This window comes from Wolffia australiana, chromosome 5 (assembly GCF_029677425.1).
Source record: "Wolffia australiana isolate 7733 chromosome 5, ASM2967742v1".
NCBI lineage: Eukaryota > Viridiplantae > Streptophyta > Magnoliopsida > Alismatales > Araceae > Wolffia > Wolffia australiana.
Genome location: NC_135839.1, coordinates 7,354,281 through 7,372,784, shown reverse-complemented (window position 1 = coordinate 7,372,784; position 18,504 = coordinate 7,354,281). Strand labels below are relative to the sequence as shown.

The 18,504-nt window shown below is 41.1% G+C and overlaps 1 protein-coding gene across 3 annotated transcripts in view; it reads right to left on the bottom strand.

The window, feature by feature from the left end:
• Nucleotides 1-18,504, bottom strand: part of ATM (Serine/Threonine-kinase ATM-like protein) — a 131,384-nt gene that overhangs the window by 34,176 nt on the left and 78,704 nt on the right. For all 3 annotated transcript variants that reach the window (XM_078574924.1, XM_078574922.1, XM_078574923.1), the window contains 12 exons: nt 17,096-17,204; nt 16,895-17,018; nt 14,648-14,776; nt 12,504-12,572; nt 9,157-9,204; nt 8,475-8,579; nt 8,261-8,347; nt 5,515-5,832; nt 5,266-5,381; nt 1,794-1,860; nt 1,653-1,727; nt 1,449-1,571 (listed from right to left, as the gene is read on the bottom strand). In XM_078574924.1, coding sequence (XP_078431050.1) covers nt 1,449-1,571; nt 1,653-1,727; nt 1,794-1,860; nt 5,266-5,381; nt 5,515-5,832; nt 8,261-8,347; nt 8,475-8,579; nt 9,157-9,204; nt 12,504-12,572; nt 14,648-14,776; nt 16,895-17,018; nt 17,096-17,204 — 1,370 coding nt within the window. The remainder of the gene's footprint in view (nt 1-1,448; nt 1,572-1,652; nt 1,728-1,793; nt 1,861-5,265; nt 5,382-5,514; nt 5,833-8,260; nt 8,348-8,474; nt 8,580-9,156; nt 9,205-12,503; nt 12,573-14,647; nt 14,777-16,894; nt 17,019-17,095; nt 17,205-18,504) is intronic.

Here is an 18,504-nt window from a genome sequence, read left to right as displayed (position 1 = left end):
CTAATAGTGGGAGCCAAAGGAAAATATGGGTAGAAGTCATTGGCCTAAATGTTTATTGTCTTCACCTTTGAAATTTGACAAATAGATTGTTTACTGTAAACTGGAGGGGACTGTCAAACCTAGGAGGCGAAAGACTGTAAAGGAGGCCATGACACAATGGCTGCTGGCTGCCATCATTGATGATGGGGAGAATCTGGAATAGGATTGTAGGACTACTCATTGTAAGAAGATAGAGTGCAGAATTTGCAGAGAGAGAGAGAGACAAAGAAGAGAGGATAGAGCAGGGACAGAAGAACAAGAGACAGGCAGTGTGGTGGGAGGAACCCTGAGGCCTTATGGTTGGAGGGACAGTTGAAGGGTTTAAACAAACTTAACTAGGAATAGGGTTCTTCGCCCCTTGGGTCAGGAAGAAACTAAAAGGAAAGACAAAAGTGTCCCTACTTCTCAGAGGGAGAAAGGAAGCATCAAGGAGGAGCTACTGACCCTCCCCCCTGAAGACGGAAGATTCAGCCAAAGAGAGAAAGAAGAATAAAGAGAAGTATAGAAAGGGGAAAGCCTCAGATAAGCTGAGTTAGGCGAGAGGCCAGCTACAGGAAAGATGGGTTCAGCAGGGAGCAGCTGGAAAAGAGAGGCAGTGGAAGAATATGCCAAAGGGGTACAAATATGAAATGAAAAAAAGAGAATCAATGTTGAGGAAGGCATGAGAAAGGATGCGGAGATGCTGTCTAAAATTTCTCAAATAAAAATCACACACATAGAGGAAAGTTTGCCGTGACTGAAAACATCAACACTAGCCTGATACTGATATGATCCCAGGCCCTTCTGGTGACAGTCTCTTCTTTTTACCATTAAGAGCAGACTGAAAGTTATGTTAATGGATGTTCGTGTCCCTTCTCCCCTCTCTGTCTAAATCACATCTTTCCCTCTTCTTCATTGTATCTTCAGAAGACTTGTGCCTGGCGAATCTCTATCCAGTTGAGGTTTTATGTATCCGAGTTATATCGAGACAATACATCTCATGAGGAACACAACAATTGGTATTCCTACCAATTACATGACAAAGAATGCTGAGGACTGTCTAAAATGCTCAAATAAAACATCACCAACATAGGGAAAAAGCCATTGTGACTGGACGCATCAACACCAGCAACCAATGGGGACAAGAGTGCCAGAAGCTGCCATGATACCATGTTATACAACTATTTTCCTCCAGAGAATCAGGACGGGAAGCCAAAGTCCTGTATAATTAGTGAATGTAGAAAAACAGGGAGGAAAGAGATTAAGAGAGGACGAGAGACAGAGTATACCCAAGCCTACATCCATGAAAATCACAAAGCATACATCACTAAAAAAATCATTTGAAAAGAAGAAATTTCCCTTTCTACTTTGAATAAACAATTTTGCATCCTCATTAAAAAAGATACAAATAATATACATTAAAATGCAACCTGGGTTAAAGCGGGAATAAAAGGTCCAGAGAATGTCTCCAGTGAATGAGTTTGCAATTTCTTAGATCTATATGCAGGTGGTTCCCAACGCAAATTCCAAGCTAGCCCAAGATAGTCCAAAATCTGCATAAGAGAAAGGTATTAGCCGATACATTGGCTGGCTGAGGAGCTTTGTTGTATAGAAAAATATACAGCTTCTCAGACCTGAAGCTTTATGATACTGGAATTGATATATCCTGTTCTCTCCTTACTTGCATTGCAGATCGATGTTACAAGTTCCTGGGAAATTATATCAAGTCAATTATATGGTAAAGTCATGGACTAGAGTAAAACTTGAGGAAAAACCTGCTTAGCATCGGTAAGATTAACATGAAAGACATTTTGATCTCCATCATGCAAGGCCCTCAAGCAACTGTTGACAAGAAAAACAAAGAATGAGACGGATAATGTGTGAGAAACTGTGGACAGAGGGGCAGAGAGGGAGTCAGAGAGAGATAGGTAATGACACAGAGAAGGAGAGAGAAAAAACATGTAAAGATAGAGAACCTGTGGGAGCGAGAGAGAGAGAAAAAACATGTAAAGATATATATATATATATATAGAGAGAGAGAGAGAGAGAGAGAGAGAGAAACAGGTGCAAGAACAACTAGCGATGCTCAAATGAAGATACTGAGTTTCTAAGTCTTCAACCAGGCACTGACTGGATGAGCTCCATTATCCTCCAATGTCCACCAAAAGATTAGATACCCTAATTTCCAATTCGCTTGGGACTTAACCCTTTGATGTCCTGCCCCTCCACAGGGGACAGCAGGGCTGGCCCTGTTAATGACATGTCATAAAATTGTCTCCCCCTGAAGAACAACCTTATCCTCAAGGTTGAAGTCAGCAACCTTATACTGAAGGCTGGATGGTGGAGACGAGCTCCCATGTGGCTTCCACATTTGGCAGCATTGACTGTTTAACAAGATTTGAGGACCTTTGGAGGAGTCGCACACACCAAGGATGCATTCGGGTCCCACGCACACCAGATCAGCCAGCAATGTTAGTAAAATAGGGGCTGACTTGAGGGTGAACCAGTTATCGATAGGTTGCAGGATGAGTGACAGTTGCTAGGGTGGCATTGTGATGATTTTGTTTTCATTGCGACAGTCATGCAGAACACAGTATAACTCCACCCAATATATCCCAACCTCAGCTGCTTGACTATTGAAGACAAAAATGTCAACGTTGAAATAGGTTCAGTCAATGTAGTGGAGGGCAGATCGGGGGACTGCTTCAGGGTGCATAAATTGAGCAGGAGGTGGGCACATGGCTATTGCCTAGCCGGGCGGAGCAACCAGTAGTGACTGCATCCTCCCGAAGATGTGACCATCCTGCTTGGAAGGGATGCTGAGGTAGAGGCCATCCTGATGAGATGGGCCGTGGTGGTTGATGTGGAAACCATCCCAGCGGAACAGTGTGGCAGGAGAGACCTCCTTACAATCTGCTCAACCTCTGAGCTCTGGGGGCCAGTGTCAGCAACATAGTGCCATGGTACAGCACTGGCCTTGATCCTGATTGAACTTGTGGTGCACCCCATTGTCGAGAGAGGGTGGACACTGTGACAGCCAGTTGGGCAACCGATTGAGACATGTGGATACATCATTCAGCAGTGACTAGAGGGGTTATAGAAAAGGGACCTGGGTTGACAGTGTCGTGACATATTCTGTGAGGGTATAGATGGCCTGCAAGCTGTTGATGAGCTGATCAAACTTGACCCTAAGGTGGATGGCAGGTCCAGCAGCTCTGATACCAAAATTTAAACCTATGGTAAGAGATATGAGAAAACTAGGGATGAAGAGGATGGAGAAGAGCAGAAGTTGCAAGAACCAACAAAGCTCCAACAAAGATACCAAGTTTCTGGTTCCTCAATCAGACATTCACAGGGGGGCATCTCCCCCATCTAATTTCAACAAAAGACAAGATACCCTAATTCCCAGCTCTCTAGGGACTTAACCCTTTGATGTCCCCTCTTTCTTGTGCAGGACCTGCATGCGTTAAACTAAGCTAGGCCATTCTATTTTGGGTTATCTTTATAAAGTGATAGATAAATTGGACAAATTTATGATTACAAATTATAAAGCTGAACACTGAGCCGCTCACAAAATTTACGAAATACATTGTCATAAAAACCTTAATATAAACGGTTTCTAAGAGAAGGATTGTCAAAGGATTCAGAAATGCATCAAAAAGGCATCCTGAATATAAACAGTTTCATAAAACAAATCTTATTCTGAACTGACTATTTTGGCCTCTTAAGTTTCGCCATATTACCCTGAGCACAGTGTTGATTTCTCTGTCCATTTCATGCAAAAAAATCAAAGAATTATTGACTATGCATTTCAGTCAACTACCTGCCATCTTAAGGGTGGCCTTTTGGAAGTGCAACTGACTATCAAAGACATCTGGTATCATCTGCAAGTATCTCTACTCAACGTTCGAGAAAGAACCGAGACCTCTGGGACATCATGATTCAGTAGAAATACCAAAATTCTACATCTAAGCATCTTAGCCCAACAAAGCCTCTGACCCACCATTCAAGAATGAGAAAGTTAACACTGGTTTGACCAAGTCCAGGATGCAGTTCTCAATCAGGCAAGCTCAAAAGCAAGCATGAGGATTGAGCTAGTTCTCAATCAGTTTCTCCATCCACATTATTAACCTAATGACTTGGAAAATGACACCGGTGAGATACAATTACAGGAGTCAAGACTCTTCCCTTTCCATTATCAAAGCAAAGAGCACATCCAAAGACAGTTAACTACACTGTAAGCCCCAAAATCGTCAACTTGAGTGCTCCCCTTGTGACAATCAAGGCTGCAATCAGTACCCAATTGATCTCTAACATAGCTACCCTACCAAGTGCATGAATTCTCTGGTAATGATGTCGGGGAGGTCCAACCCACCAAAAATCTTACTCTCTGACAAGAAGATTCATCAGGTTTGTCATATCCAACGTACATTCAAGACTGCTTAATTCCAGCCCTCAAGTATTTCCTCTGCATCATCCAGTACATCACCGTGGACTTTGACACTTCTGCCACTCATCACATCTCAGCTACCTCTATTATGTTTAGTAAATCAATTTTGAGATTCATTGTTCCTCCAATTGTTCACATTGCACAGAACCTAACTGTCAGTCAGTTACTGACCTCATAAATGTTCAACAATCAATAATAAGAATAAAATCATGAATGAAGTCTTTGGCTGACATTTGAAAAGTGTAAGCATCATTGCCTACTCCCTTTCTGCGATCTCTGGCACCATATGAAAAAAAGCACTATGCACTTAAAAAAAAGGTATTTATAAAGAGAATGAAGCGAGAAATACGCAAGATAATATTAAATGGAGCTGAGGCCCATCCAATAAACAATAACCTAACACCCTCCAATGGGAACGCTAACAAGAATAATGACCCTTTGTTATGAAGACATCACAACAGAGATCATAATAAAAACCACTCCCCTATGATTTATCACCTTATTATTTCTGGAGAGTTTCTCAGCATGAGTATTCAACTGTGAAAGTTACACCTCATAAGATTACTCTTTCTCAAAAGTTTCTTATTTTCATTACAGCATGATATACAGAGCTATATCACTTTCTAACAACTATTTACTGGCCTAGGACTTTTAAATGTGTGATATTTTTAAAATTTAAACAGCTCATTGGTCAGCAAAGAGACTTTTACCTAGGAATTATAACGTGACAGTAGAAGATAAATAGATAAAATTAAGAACAAATGATGCTCAACATGGGAACACGGACAGAAAAAAACCTGTGCAATCTCTCGTTGAAATGGCATTTCAGTGAGTCCCTTTCAAATGCCGACGCATGAATATCGAAAAAATATGGCGTAAAATCCCAATTTCCAGACCTCCAAGCAGCTTCATACTACACAAATCATTCTTATTCAGAGAGCTACCAATCACAATATAAAACAATACTCATATAACATTAACCATGCACGTTTTAAAGAGTAAACAGTTAAACAAAAAATTAAGTTGGCTATATTTTAAATGGCCACCTGCAACTCATTGAAGTCTAAGTCCCCTTGAAGATCACACTTCTGATTAGACAGCCCCTGAAAATAAAAGTCTAATAGATGAGAACAACCAATCTGCTGAAGAGATCTCATTAGCCCTTTATGTAACCTCCAAATTCCTTTTTCCTTGACTTTTCTGTCACCAGAATTATAATCACTTTGTCGGGAATCAGTTATTCTGGATTTCCTTGTACCATCATCAATTTTTGTAGCTGATGATTTCCTTATTAGTAGGTCATAATACTCCAAAGCCTTGCTCCATTTCCCTTCATGCTCAAATGTAACTATTTGGGAAGACAACTGCAAAAATGCCATTTTTAGAAAATATGGGATGAAATAAATTAATAAAGACATTTAACTCCCAATAGAGATATATTAAAAACATCACTGGCTAGACGATATCAAGCAAACACATATACTTCTGTTTACAGAATTGCCATCCAAATGAGAATTCTTTTCTAGAATGATTTATTTATATGGGCCACGGCCTATTGGGTCCGAACCACATCTCTATCTCTTCTTGATTGTTCTTGTTCCCTTAAAATTTTGAAAGCATCAAATGACTACGGTTTTTATCTCAATGGGGTTCGATCCTCAAGTTATCAGAGTGTAGAGCTCTCATCAACATCACCCAGGTAATGTGCACCACTACCTGTGCATGTTCCTCCATTCTACCAGTCTGTTCTCAAAACAACATTTGTTAAAAGCTACGCCTTTTTCACCAGAATTAGAACGATTCTCAATGACAGTCTGAAGGTTGATATGGTATTTCGTCCAATAGTCTATAACCAGAACTGGATGAAGTACAACGAATTTGTTCTGTCCATGAGTACTGAGCAGAATTTAAACGTCTTTTGACCCAGCTACCAATAATTAGCATCTGAAATCAAGGAGAATGCCTATATACGAGGTTTAAAACATAATAATAGAAATGAAATAGAATAATATGTTCTGTCCATGAGTGCTGAGCATAATATGAACTTATATTGGGCCCAGATACCAAAATTAGCGTCTGAAATCAAGAACGCCTATAAGCAAGGTTTAGAACCTAATAATAGAAATGAGGTCTGCCAATATTGCCCCTTTTGTTATCAGAGAGATGATGAATTTATCGATTCAACCAACAAATCTGACATGGCATCAGTCAATGTATCCTCATCCCAATTTGGGCGTGGCTTCCACCAATTGTCAACCACGTATGCTGATACGATCCTTGAGAGGTTCCTAAACCTATCTAGGGGTAGTTTTGTCATTTAGCCCATAAGGGGCATTTAAGTCATTCCATGCAATGTATTTCCCTTTAAATAGGGATGCCCTCCCTTTAAGAGGGCAGCCAAGAAGAAGTTGATTGAAGAAAGGTCTTCTTGTCTCCCCTCTGCTCGTCTAGGTCTGTCCCCTTCTCCCTTCACGATCCCCGTCCCTCGCGATCGTCTCCACTTCACCGTGTCTTCAGGCAGCTCGTCCCCGGCCGATCCCTACCCCCTCAGCTCGGCCTTCCCCCAATCATTCCCGTTTCACCTCTCTACCCCGGGAACTTCTACCCTACCTCGTCTTCCAACCTCCTCCCGATACGACCTAGATCAAGGATCGTATGATATGCCAAGACCTGCTAATCCAGTAGTGGTAAAACTCCTCCAGGCACTACAACCTGCATTACCAGATTGGCCAAGAAAGCATCACATATAAAACCTACGGAAGTTGAGCTTCAATAGTAGAAATCAAAGACCTTTGCTTCAGCATCGTCTTGAACATGAGAATCTTGATTGCCATCGATCACCATAATGGGATTTAAATTCCAACGACATTAATATCCCGGGGTAAACTGCAAATGGATGAAAATCCTATAACTGAAGGTTCTCTATTCATAGATCAGATCAACTTTCTTTTTTCTCAGTCCACTTCTCCAAATGGACTGGTCAAATTGTGGGGATGTATACAGGGTCAGCCCATTTGTATCCTTCCACCATATTATTCTTTCCTGCCTTGTACTTCATCTCACTGCCCCATCCCAACAGTCATACCCGTTCATGATATTTCTGAAGAAGTCACTTTCTGATCAATTAGAAACTTCCAGGTGAGTCGGCCAGAGTGATATTTTTTTTTGAAGAGCAAGAAGTGCTTCCACTTGAGTAGTGACATTGTAACAGCCCTAATTCTCTTTCATTTGACGACTTTGATTGAGTTCTGATTGGTAGTGACTTCTTGTAATACACGATAGGATATGCATTTCGGATTAGAACTGCTCTTATAGCTTCGTGGCGATAGATTATTGCTTTACTAAAAGAGCTTATGGACTCATCTCATCAATGACTACCCTTTTTCTGTTCACACCATAGTCAAAATATATAAATAGATTAACAACTCCAACTCATGGTTTGTCAATAGCTTCTGGCTCTACTGGACGAGCTTATGTACTCATCTTATCAATGATAAAACTTTTGTTGCTCTCACCATTGTAACAATATTGAAACTAGATTTTACCAAAGAAGGTCAATTTTTTTGAAAAAAGAAAAAACTTAAACAAGAAAAGCATGCAATGGAAAAATAGATCAGTAAATGAGAAAGCATAAAAAAACATGCAATTGGTTCAATGAGAAAACACAAAGAAATCATTAAATGCTCATTAAAAATTTTCATTATTTGCCAAAATAATTCAGTACGGAACACTAAGCCTTGTGATTGATCGCGTAAGATATGTCACTATTTTTTCAATCAGGTGAAATCAAACCTTGTATGTCTGGATTATCCCATAGATGCTATCAGGTTCGTTGATTTGAGTGACAGCCAAAATAAGTAGCTCGATGTGCAGAGGAAGCTAAAAGGAATGAACATTAGGTACAGACGACACAAAAACTCTGAACTTATCATTGCATAAATTCAATACCCAATATAAATCAATTGTGATGGAGTAGCAATAATGTGGAAGGACAATCCTAACTCACCGCCTTATGAACGGAGAAATCTGGGCTGCCTAATTCGAGACAGTTGAAATTCTCTTCACACCAGTATTCTATATACATAACTGCAGTGAAATATGAACCACAGTGCTGAAACACAACAATGAACATCTTTCAAACAAAACACAGGACCCTAAAGGTTATGTAAATAGAGCATTACCTGAATCAGAATTAAATTCAAAAAATGAGAACAAGTATTGAGATCCATTTTCAGCTAAACTGGACATGGAGAAACACGACACCCCCCAGAATGCTCATGTTCTACCGTAGGCCAAAGGGTAAAATTAAGGATCAGCTATATTCATCACATTTAGTATGGTTATCACACAGACTTATATATTTAAAAGAACAGATATTTTCTTCCAGCCGAGTACACAATATGAATACATGCAATTTTCGCAAGAGTTGCATGTCAGTTCACCAAATTTACATGATGACACCTCAGTTCTTTTTCGTCAGCGACTGAAGATGTATCATTTAGAGTCATAAATAAACAAGTCCTTAATTCTGATTTATTGGAATTGAAACAATATAAGTTTATCATCAATAGTGATAATGAAGTTCCAATGCCCTCATGTCAATATTACTGATGAGAATGAATAAAAAATTTGTTGGCTCAGCATATTACAATGAAATACTTTTTTACAAGAGAGAAATTAATACTCACAATTGCAACCTTGGCAACCACAAGGTAATCAATCGCGAGCCAATAAACCTTCAACAAATGCAAAAAATATCAGAAAAAGATTGTCACACCAAACAGTTAATCATAGAAATAATAAACGCCACAAAAATAATTCACTAGACACATAATTTATTATTCAAATAGTTGATAAATTCATCCAGCTAGCATAACAGTTGTCAATGTATGTTGATAACATTTGAAAGAACAGGACTGTTCTCCGTTTTCACTCAAAACGTTAAGCAAAGGAAACATATGAACAAGTTTTCTTGTGGTGAGTGCAGGCTAGGGCATCTGAAGAAGAACGGGAGAGAGAGGGAGAGAGAGCTCTTGTCAATCAATGATATTTTCCATGTTAACTCTTGAAGAGGGAGAGTCTCTCTTTATGGATTAGATATCAAGTTCAGATCTTAAGGTCCAATACCCAATTACTCACAACGTTCGAATAAAAGAAACATTACAAAAATGATGTAAAAAATACGAGAAAAGGAGAGAAGTAGCAAAATATTGAAACATATGTTTCCTTTGGTTACTCTTTTCGGGCAAGCTTACATATCCAAAGTTGGGACCATTAAGGTGCCAAGGAATGTATCGGAGGCAATAAAGGATCTGCCTGGAAAGCTGCAATGGATTCAGAATTCCAGGCTCTAAATAAGAAAAAGACTTAGTCATCTTTATGTCTTTGGTTTGTGAAAATTGATGAGGTAAGGTAAGTAGAGAACTTACCAGATGGAACTTCAGAAGGTGTGGCAATGGAGGTTGCAGTCAAAAGCTGATGAAGATGTTACAGTTCCTGACATAATTTATCCACATCCTCAGCTGATACTGGGGAGGGTTGTCCAGTTATCGATGGTGAAGCAGAGCTCCCTTGTACAGATGACGTGTCACCGGCTACTGATCTGGGAAGAAAGCCTTGAGGTTGGGCAAACTGCCATACTGTCCCTTCTCCAATTGGGATTTTCTCTGGCTTAGTTGGAGATTCCCATGAAGCTTCCAAAAGGTTTCTCTTACATACCAAGGTTTCTGGCAATATGAACACCATAGATATGCTTTGGGGTTGTTCATCAGAGTCCCAATTCCCCTACTAGGGGGTTGATCTCTGGATGGTTCCACTCGACTAGGAGCTAAAGGCATGATACGACCCCGACGTATCTAGGCCTTTTTGTTCATTTAGCCCACTACGGGCATTTAGGTCATTTGGACCTTTTGTAATCTCTTTAAATAGAACAGCCCTCCCTTGAGGATGTGTCATTTGGACCTTTTGTATCATCAAGAATGTATCTGGCTCCCTCCGGCGACGTCCATTCCGCCGGACCCCTCACATAGGCGACGTCCACTCCGCCTGCTCCCACCTGCCGTAGTCCATCCCGGCACGCCGACGTCCATCCCGGCGCCCTCTCTCTCCCCTTCCCGTATTCTCCCAATACGAACCAACCAGGTTCATATCAAGGCAGTAGTCGTCTAGGTGAGGTTATGATTCCCTTGGGCCTTCAGGCACCTTTTCTCATGCAGGGCCATCTTGATAGCTTCAGCATAAGTGGGAGTGGTGTCCTTATCAAACAGTGAATTGAGTCCTGCAATAAATTAGTGGCATGTCTTCCAACAAATGAGACTGCTCCTCAAAATCCAGATTCTTGATGGGTCGATAGTAGTATAATTCATTCCATGCAGACTTCAATGCAGAAACATAGTCAACCACACTCATATCACCTTGTGTCATACTGATAGATTTCATTACCAAAAGTCCTTAACCGATGGTCATCTTTGTAGATGATGACCTATCGATGGTGTCCAGTAGCCAACCCTTAAAGAGAGCATCGACGCTTCCAGTCAGCGCTCATGAATAGGGTTATGGTAGAGTCCTAGCTCCCGCTAATGTAAAAAAAGATACTTCAGAATGAAACCCCAAACAAGTATGGCCTTCCGTCTAGTCAAAATATCCAGGAAGGAAACACAGGGAGAGATTGGGTGAGGGGGAAGGAGGGACAAGAGGGTGCCGGCGCCTCAGGGGGAGTCACTCCGCGCAGCTAACACTTCGAGCATTCCATCGCCTGGAGGAGAAGGGCAGGAGAGAGAGAGAGAGAGAACGAAGTAGGTTAGGGTTCAGGAAAGGTTCAAGGGGGGAAGGGAAGGAGAAGAGCGTACCACTTTGATGACTGCCGTCTTCCCCGTCGCTTCCCCCTTTTTCCACCGAGCTCGCCTCCGTAACCTCTGCCCTAATGAGCTCAGTTGTAGGTCGTGGGCCCTCTTGTGGCCCACGTCGTTTCCTCTGGTAGACCCGTAGTGGGGTCCTAACAGGTTACATGGGTTTGTGGGGGCTTTCCATATATGTGTTTGAGCTTGTGCCATCCTAGCAGTATCATCTTCTCATAATTGGCCCATTCCAGAATATTGGAGCTCTTCAACTTATAAAGCTCCAGAATTTTAGGAAGTTGAAAAACGTTATTGGCATACTCAACAGAGGGGATGACCAGAACCAGAGATAGTATCAGCAAATCAGAACTCATTGGAACAGGCAATAAATCAAAGACCTTAGGTGTGAAAAAAAATAAATCTTCCTTAAACGACAAGTGGATCAATGATGCAAAACTGTTATCCTTGGGCCTTAAGGCTCTAGAATTTATAAAGCTCTAGAATTAACATTGGAGCTCTTCAACTTATAAAGCTCCAGAATTTTAGGAAGTTCAAAAACGTTATTGGCATACTCAGTAGAGGGGATGACCAGAACCAGAGATAGTATCAGCAAATCAGAACTCATTGGAACAGGCAATAAATCAAAGACCTTAGGTGTGAAAAGAAATAAATCTTCCTTAAACGACAGGTGGATCAATGGTGCAAAACTGTTATCCTTGGGCCTTAAGGCTCTATTCAGGAAGACGCCTGACAAGCTCAATGAAGTTATGGCTCTATAAAGGAGCTCTTTCTCATGTACTACACATCAATTCTTGGCAAGTCACCGGCGAGTGCAGGCTATGGCATCAGAAGAAGGGCTGAGAGAGTGAGAGACTAGATGAGAGAAAAGAGAGAGTAAAAGAGCTTTTTCTACGTTAACTCTTGAAGAGGGAGAGTCTCCCTTCATAGGCTACACATTGGGTAGGATCTTAAGATCCGATTTTTTTGAAGATCTGATACCCAGTTACTTACAACGGTCGAAAAAAATAGACATTACAAAAGGATTTAAACAAATACGAGAATGAGAGGAGTGAAAACATGACGAAATAATGAAAATGAATATCTCAGTTGCCAAGAATATACAGTGCTTAAGGATGTTGTGTTTCAAACAGAAACATATGAATAAGTTTTCTCATTCAAGAAAAATTTCTTAATGTTACCTTTTTCCACAATGACCCCAATAATATCTCCTGTCCACTATGTGTTCTCGAAGAAGTTTGTTTTCCATGCTGCACAAAATGCATGATACACTCAAATGAAGGTCACAAAAGGTGAAGATTTTTTTTTGAAAAGCGATTTAAGGTGGTCACTGGACCAAGCGGTAACCACCGAGTTACATGTAAATATGTTAAAAAAGGTTACAGAAGGTGAAGATAACAGGTAAGTATGTGAACATTGATTTGGAACCATCAGAAAAGAAAGAAAATTGGCGCACCCACCAGCCAATTTTTCATGTATAGTGAAAGAACATAGGCTTATGCACAATGAAGCAACAATTTACTTATATACCTTACTGTTACAAATAGATCTATCTATGTAATTTACCTTCGGGTTTCTTACTCCTATATAAGGATAGGGAACCTCCACATGGTATTCTATTTGCCTCACTCCCAGGGCAGTGGAGCGGAGACTACTGCACTGCTCCATCTCTTCCCTCCCTACTTTTGTTTTCTATCTACCCCAGCAAATTTCTATACTTACACCTCTGCACTTCATGTTTCTACCCTAATGACTCCACATTGAATCATTAGAAAAAGACTCCATATTGAAAATACACAGTTATTTGTCTAAGAAAAAGTGTTCCGTACAATTTTTATCCAAATCACAATTCAGGCATGGAATGTACTGGTCCAATAAAAAAACACACATTATTCATCCATTAAACTTCAGAGTAGCTTCTGAAAGGAATAAAAACACACATTATTCATCCATGGTGGTTTCCCAGAGCGAGAGAGGTCAAACCCTACCAATCATACCAACCCCATCTAAAGCACGGTGTGAGTCCCCCAATCTGTAACCTTTTTGCCATCGCTACCATGCACCCAACCTTGGCAGTATTCTGCATCCCAGTAAGGTACTGTCCAGTGGTTCTACACGAGTGGGATATCCCACTACCACTCTGCAAGGAGCCAAAGCTCTATGCACCCTATCAGCTGTCGGAGTGGTCAACATTGCGCTGCACGTGCCCAATGCAATGCAACTGAGGTGGGCATGTGATACGAACCTCGATCTAGGTTCGTATTGGAAGGAGTAGAAGACGAGGCAAGTAGGAATTCCCAGGGTGGAGAGGTGAAACGGGATGGGTAGGAGGGGAGGCCGAGCAGGGAAGGTAGTGGTTGGCTGGGGAGGAGCCGCCTGAAGACGCGGTGAAGCAGAGACGATCACGAGAAGGGGGATTGTGGAGGGAGACAGGGCGTGGGTATAGAAGAAACGAGAGGGAAAGGAAAACCAGCTATCACTTAAGAACCAACATCCAGTCTGCCCTCCCCAGAAGGAGCGCTGTGCTATTTAAAGGAACATAAAAGAGAAACATGACGAGAATGCCCTTGACGCAGCCCAGGAAACCTATCAGCATGCAGAGTCGGATGCCCTGTGCACAACGTTTGGATGGTAATGACTTCCAAAGAGTGAATGCAAATATAACGTGATGTACAACTGATCAGGGTTAGTGACAATGAGGGGTATGGAGATCCATACTCAATACTATAGTCTCCGGATACTTCACATAGTGTGACAGATCTGGAGGGCTCTAGGAGCATATCTTGTGCAGAATACCCACCTTCACGCAGTGAGGCACAATGGGATCAACTGCCAGTGTGCAGGGCCAGGATGGACAATGACAGAGTTGCTACTCCCCACCTGCAGGATCCAGATAGGCAACACGACGAGACGAGGCATGGTGCCTTCTGAACAAACATGATGTAAGGACAAGCGGCAATCCCAAGACAGCATTGGCATATTGCCAAATGCAGCTGCCTTTATATAATCTCTTGCCAATTCTATGTAGTTTTCTCTCTCACTGGTCGGCCCAAAACTTCTTTCTGTATACTCAAATGACTTTTGCTGCTCTAGTGAATGCTGCCTGACTTTGAGCAAAAAAGAACACAGCGGCGGCTGTTAAACTACAGATTCGACCCTTGATAGTTTTAGCCGCATTACACTGCGATCATGTCCTTTATCATAGCTGGTGCACTTCCACAAGGTGGAAGGCGGGGGGGTGTAAATTTATAACACAAAATAAAAAACCGTAATTAAAACATGGAAAATGAAATTAGACTGAAAAACAGGAGGATGAAGAGGAAACCTTTGATGTTCTTCCACAGAATGGCAAAACGAAAGCATTTTGATGAGACCTAACAATGTTCAGTGCATTCAAAAAGACCTGAATGGATTTCACAGAATCATTGGTCTCAAGAAAGATGTTCTCCTCAACCTGAAAAAGGCTTCACACAAATAAATCAGATATAAACCAATTTAGGCTCATACCGGATAACAAAGGAAGCAGAGAAAAACCTAGACTTATTAATGCCTTGATCTTATGGATCAAACTCAATTTTCAAAGCACGACTATGTAACACAGAGAATGAATGATAAAGGATCTCTGATTGCTTCATGATTTATCCATCTCTACCAAATACTAGCCAATACCAATGTTTCATTCAACAAAGGGTAATGATGTTTCATGATAATAGTGGCCCTTTAATTTCAAAACATTAGGGATAGTGCTATTCTGTGTAATAAACATCTGTTACTCAAGACAATGCTTGATCTGCCAGGAGGAAGCCCAAAATTGGAGAAAATGGAGCTTTATTCATTAATATGTTTTCCTGGTATTTTTAGTTCATTTTGTAGCCTAAATATTAAATATGTTGGTTATTCCCTAGTGAGGATAACATATGGGCCATCTACCTGATTCAGGACTAGTAGTTGAATATCAGTTGAAACAAAAATGACCAGAGCGACATCGCATCCTGCAATTAGAGGGTACGTTGCTGTAAATCGGGGGATCAATCTATAGAGGATGTTGAGGCAAGCACATGTGAACGTGCAGAGTGACCCACCAACTATTATTATCACCCTTTTGGGCATGGGCCATGACTGACCCATCATCAGATCCCGATGACTTGAAAATAATTAAGAGGTTGAGGAAAGCGGTAGAAACAGTTTTCTTTGGAACACATGATTCATGGAGTGTAGACTCCAGCGACAGTGAAGGTGCACTTGGCTGAGATTGTGTTCAGATGCTTGGGCGACTGGGAACCACCAGCTTCCAAAGGACGGGACTCTTGATCAAAAGGAGTGATCATGAGTTCACAAGAAGTGTCACTTCTTTGGCAATCCCATTACAGTTAGGTACTGCATGTGTCACCACCCTTATTTCAATAATGCATCCATGTGTAACCTATATTCAAATGGATCTAAAGTTATCAATAAATTTCTTCTTTTGGCCGAATTATAGCTGCGGCAGCCTAGACTTTTGGGGGAATATATTCTCAGCTAATTGTGTCTGTACCCCGTTTGAAAGATGCACGGGTATCAATCAGGTCAGATCTCCTGGTCCAGCACTACATAACTACATGCACATTATAAAAGGAACAACTTATTAAGACAAAAGCCAGAGGAGCCCTGCAGCACTTGTTTTATAAGCTTTGATGGCTGGAGACCAAGTGAGAACATGAAAAAGAAGCAAGATGATGGTGTGTGAAGCTTTTTCAGCAACCATTTAAGAAGGGTGGTTTATGCACAAGAGCAATATAATGGACAGAGGGTTCTGCACAGAACACCCAGTGTGAGCAGGGGTTCCACGCAGGTCTCTATGTGATAGCATGAGGAGGCTCCTGGGCAATGAATCCACATTCACAAGGATCACCTTTGCAAAGAATCTCTAAGCGTGTGCTGTGTAGCCCGGCATGGGGAGCGATTTCCTGATGGTGGCAGTTCAGCAAGAGGTAGGGCTCATGTGTGAAGGTGGTTCAGCGATGCAGGCACACATGGTTTCGTGGTGAGAGTGGTCCCTGAGGGACAGATACTTCTGACACATTAGAAAGAGAGCTGGACAATATCCCCTGAGCAAAGGCGGACGCTTCTCTAACACGTCGGCTAGGGTTTGTGCCACGACCTGGACTCTTGGGACTCCAGCATAGTCACAAGAGCATGAATGTACATTGGGTCAGGGTTTCCTCATGTCTCCACAAATATTTGCTATCAGCATCTGTGCTCTCGCCACCCACACTTCTTCCGTGTCACCTCCCTCACTCCTCACTTCCTGCCACTCCTCTCACGTTCCTGTGACTCCTCTTCATGGACAGCAACAGCGGCAGCACTGTCACCCACAGATGTTGGCAGTGGTCCCACTGCAGCAACAACCAAATGGCTCCTTCCAGGGAACGGTCATTTTTTCCATAATATAACTTGCCATTGATGATTGGTTCAAAAGAGATTGTGTTCAACGTACTCGTGCTACACAAGGGAATCTCATAATCTGGGGGAAGTTCATAAAGAGGATGTGTCCAAAAGCATGTAGGATTTTAAGAAAAGATTCGTAAATTACCTTCATCGAGATGATCTGGCAAAGATCAACCTCCGGGTCTTTCTTACCAGAAATGTTGACCAAAACGTAAGGAAGTAAAAGCTCGGCCATTTCCACTGACAACGAAGCCATGTCATCGCACAAGCTGAAATTGAAGAAACAAAATCATGTGGCTCAAGACAATGAAATTGAAGAAACAAAAGGAAGTATTTTTGTTCTCACCTTAATAGTTTGTCATCACTAAAGGAAACAAGAACCTGTAGAAGCTGACAAATCCAATCCTTATAGCTCTTAGAGTGAGTTTCCCATAAAGCTGCAGCCAAATTATCCTCTGGGTGGCAGACATCCCCATGTTAGATTATAGTGGGACATTGCAACTTAATGAATTTTCAGGACAGAATAATAAATACTCTGATGAGCAGTAAGACCAATAAGATAAAAAACTCATGAGCACACTGCAACAGTTTCAGCTTCTTTCTGGATATTTTCTGTATTTGTCAGTTTTCCATAGCAGTTTCCTCGTTTACATCCAAGGGCCACTTTGCACTCAGTAGTAGTTCACTATTCTAGTGTTTTTTGTCTAATAATACAGCATTATTATTCAACACAAAGTCATTGACTAGTGATCCTCAAGTACCATTTATCTCTTATAGACAACTCTCTATTAGACCTCTGAAGAGTCAACTTTTTTTTACTCTCTATCCTCTACCTTTCAAAGCTCGGAGGTGAGATAGATTTTTTTCGTTTTTTTTCAAAAAAAACTGTGTCACACCTCGAAGCTTTGAAAAGGAAATCCATTACTCAACTTCGAAAGGAAGTATTAGGGATAAGAACCTTTATGTAGCCAGTCATTAGGTTCATATCCCAATAAAGAGGGACCTGAAAGAGGAATTTGCTGAACTTGGCATTTCACTCTTACATTACCCTGACTATCAAGGTGGTGTGGTTCCCATGTCACCTTCCATCATCTATACTGCTCCCTCATTTCTAAGATTTATCTTATGCTAACTAAAACTTATAAAAGGATCAGAACCCTAAAAAACAAAGTTACAAAAAAAACCCTGCTTGAAAGAATGACATGAACAGCTTTATATGTTCAAGAAGTTTTCTTCCAAAAAATTGTTCAAGAAACAAATTAAATGATGTTTGTCATTGTTCCAAATGGCAGCCCATTTTCACAGAGTAATGCCCTTTTTTACCTTAAATGTGTTCTCCATCCATCCATGCAATTTGGTTAAAGCATTCAAACGCTCAATGCAATTTTTCCCCAAGATCTGATCTTTTTTCTAAACCCAAAGGATGTAGTAAGTGAATGCTGAAGAATATGTTACAAATATGTTACAAATATTGCAGCAGAGAGGAAAAAATAGGCATCTGCTGACAGCTACACTAGCTCTATTTCAAGCAAAGGTTCAAGGGTTCCCCTGGGAAGAAAAGAAATACAGACTGCTACAGATTTAATAGTTGATGACTCAAGATCTTGGTTTCAGGTACCAGTTGAAAGTGAATGTCTACTTGCCACAAGTCTATCATAAGAGTTGACATAATGAATGATCATATTCTTAGGATAAAAGATACCCAAAACAAGAATCCAAAATTTATATGATCCAGTTGTAATTGCCAAGAAATTG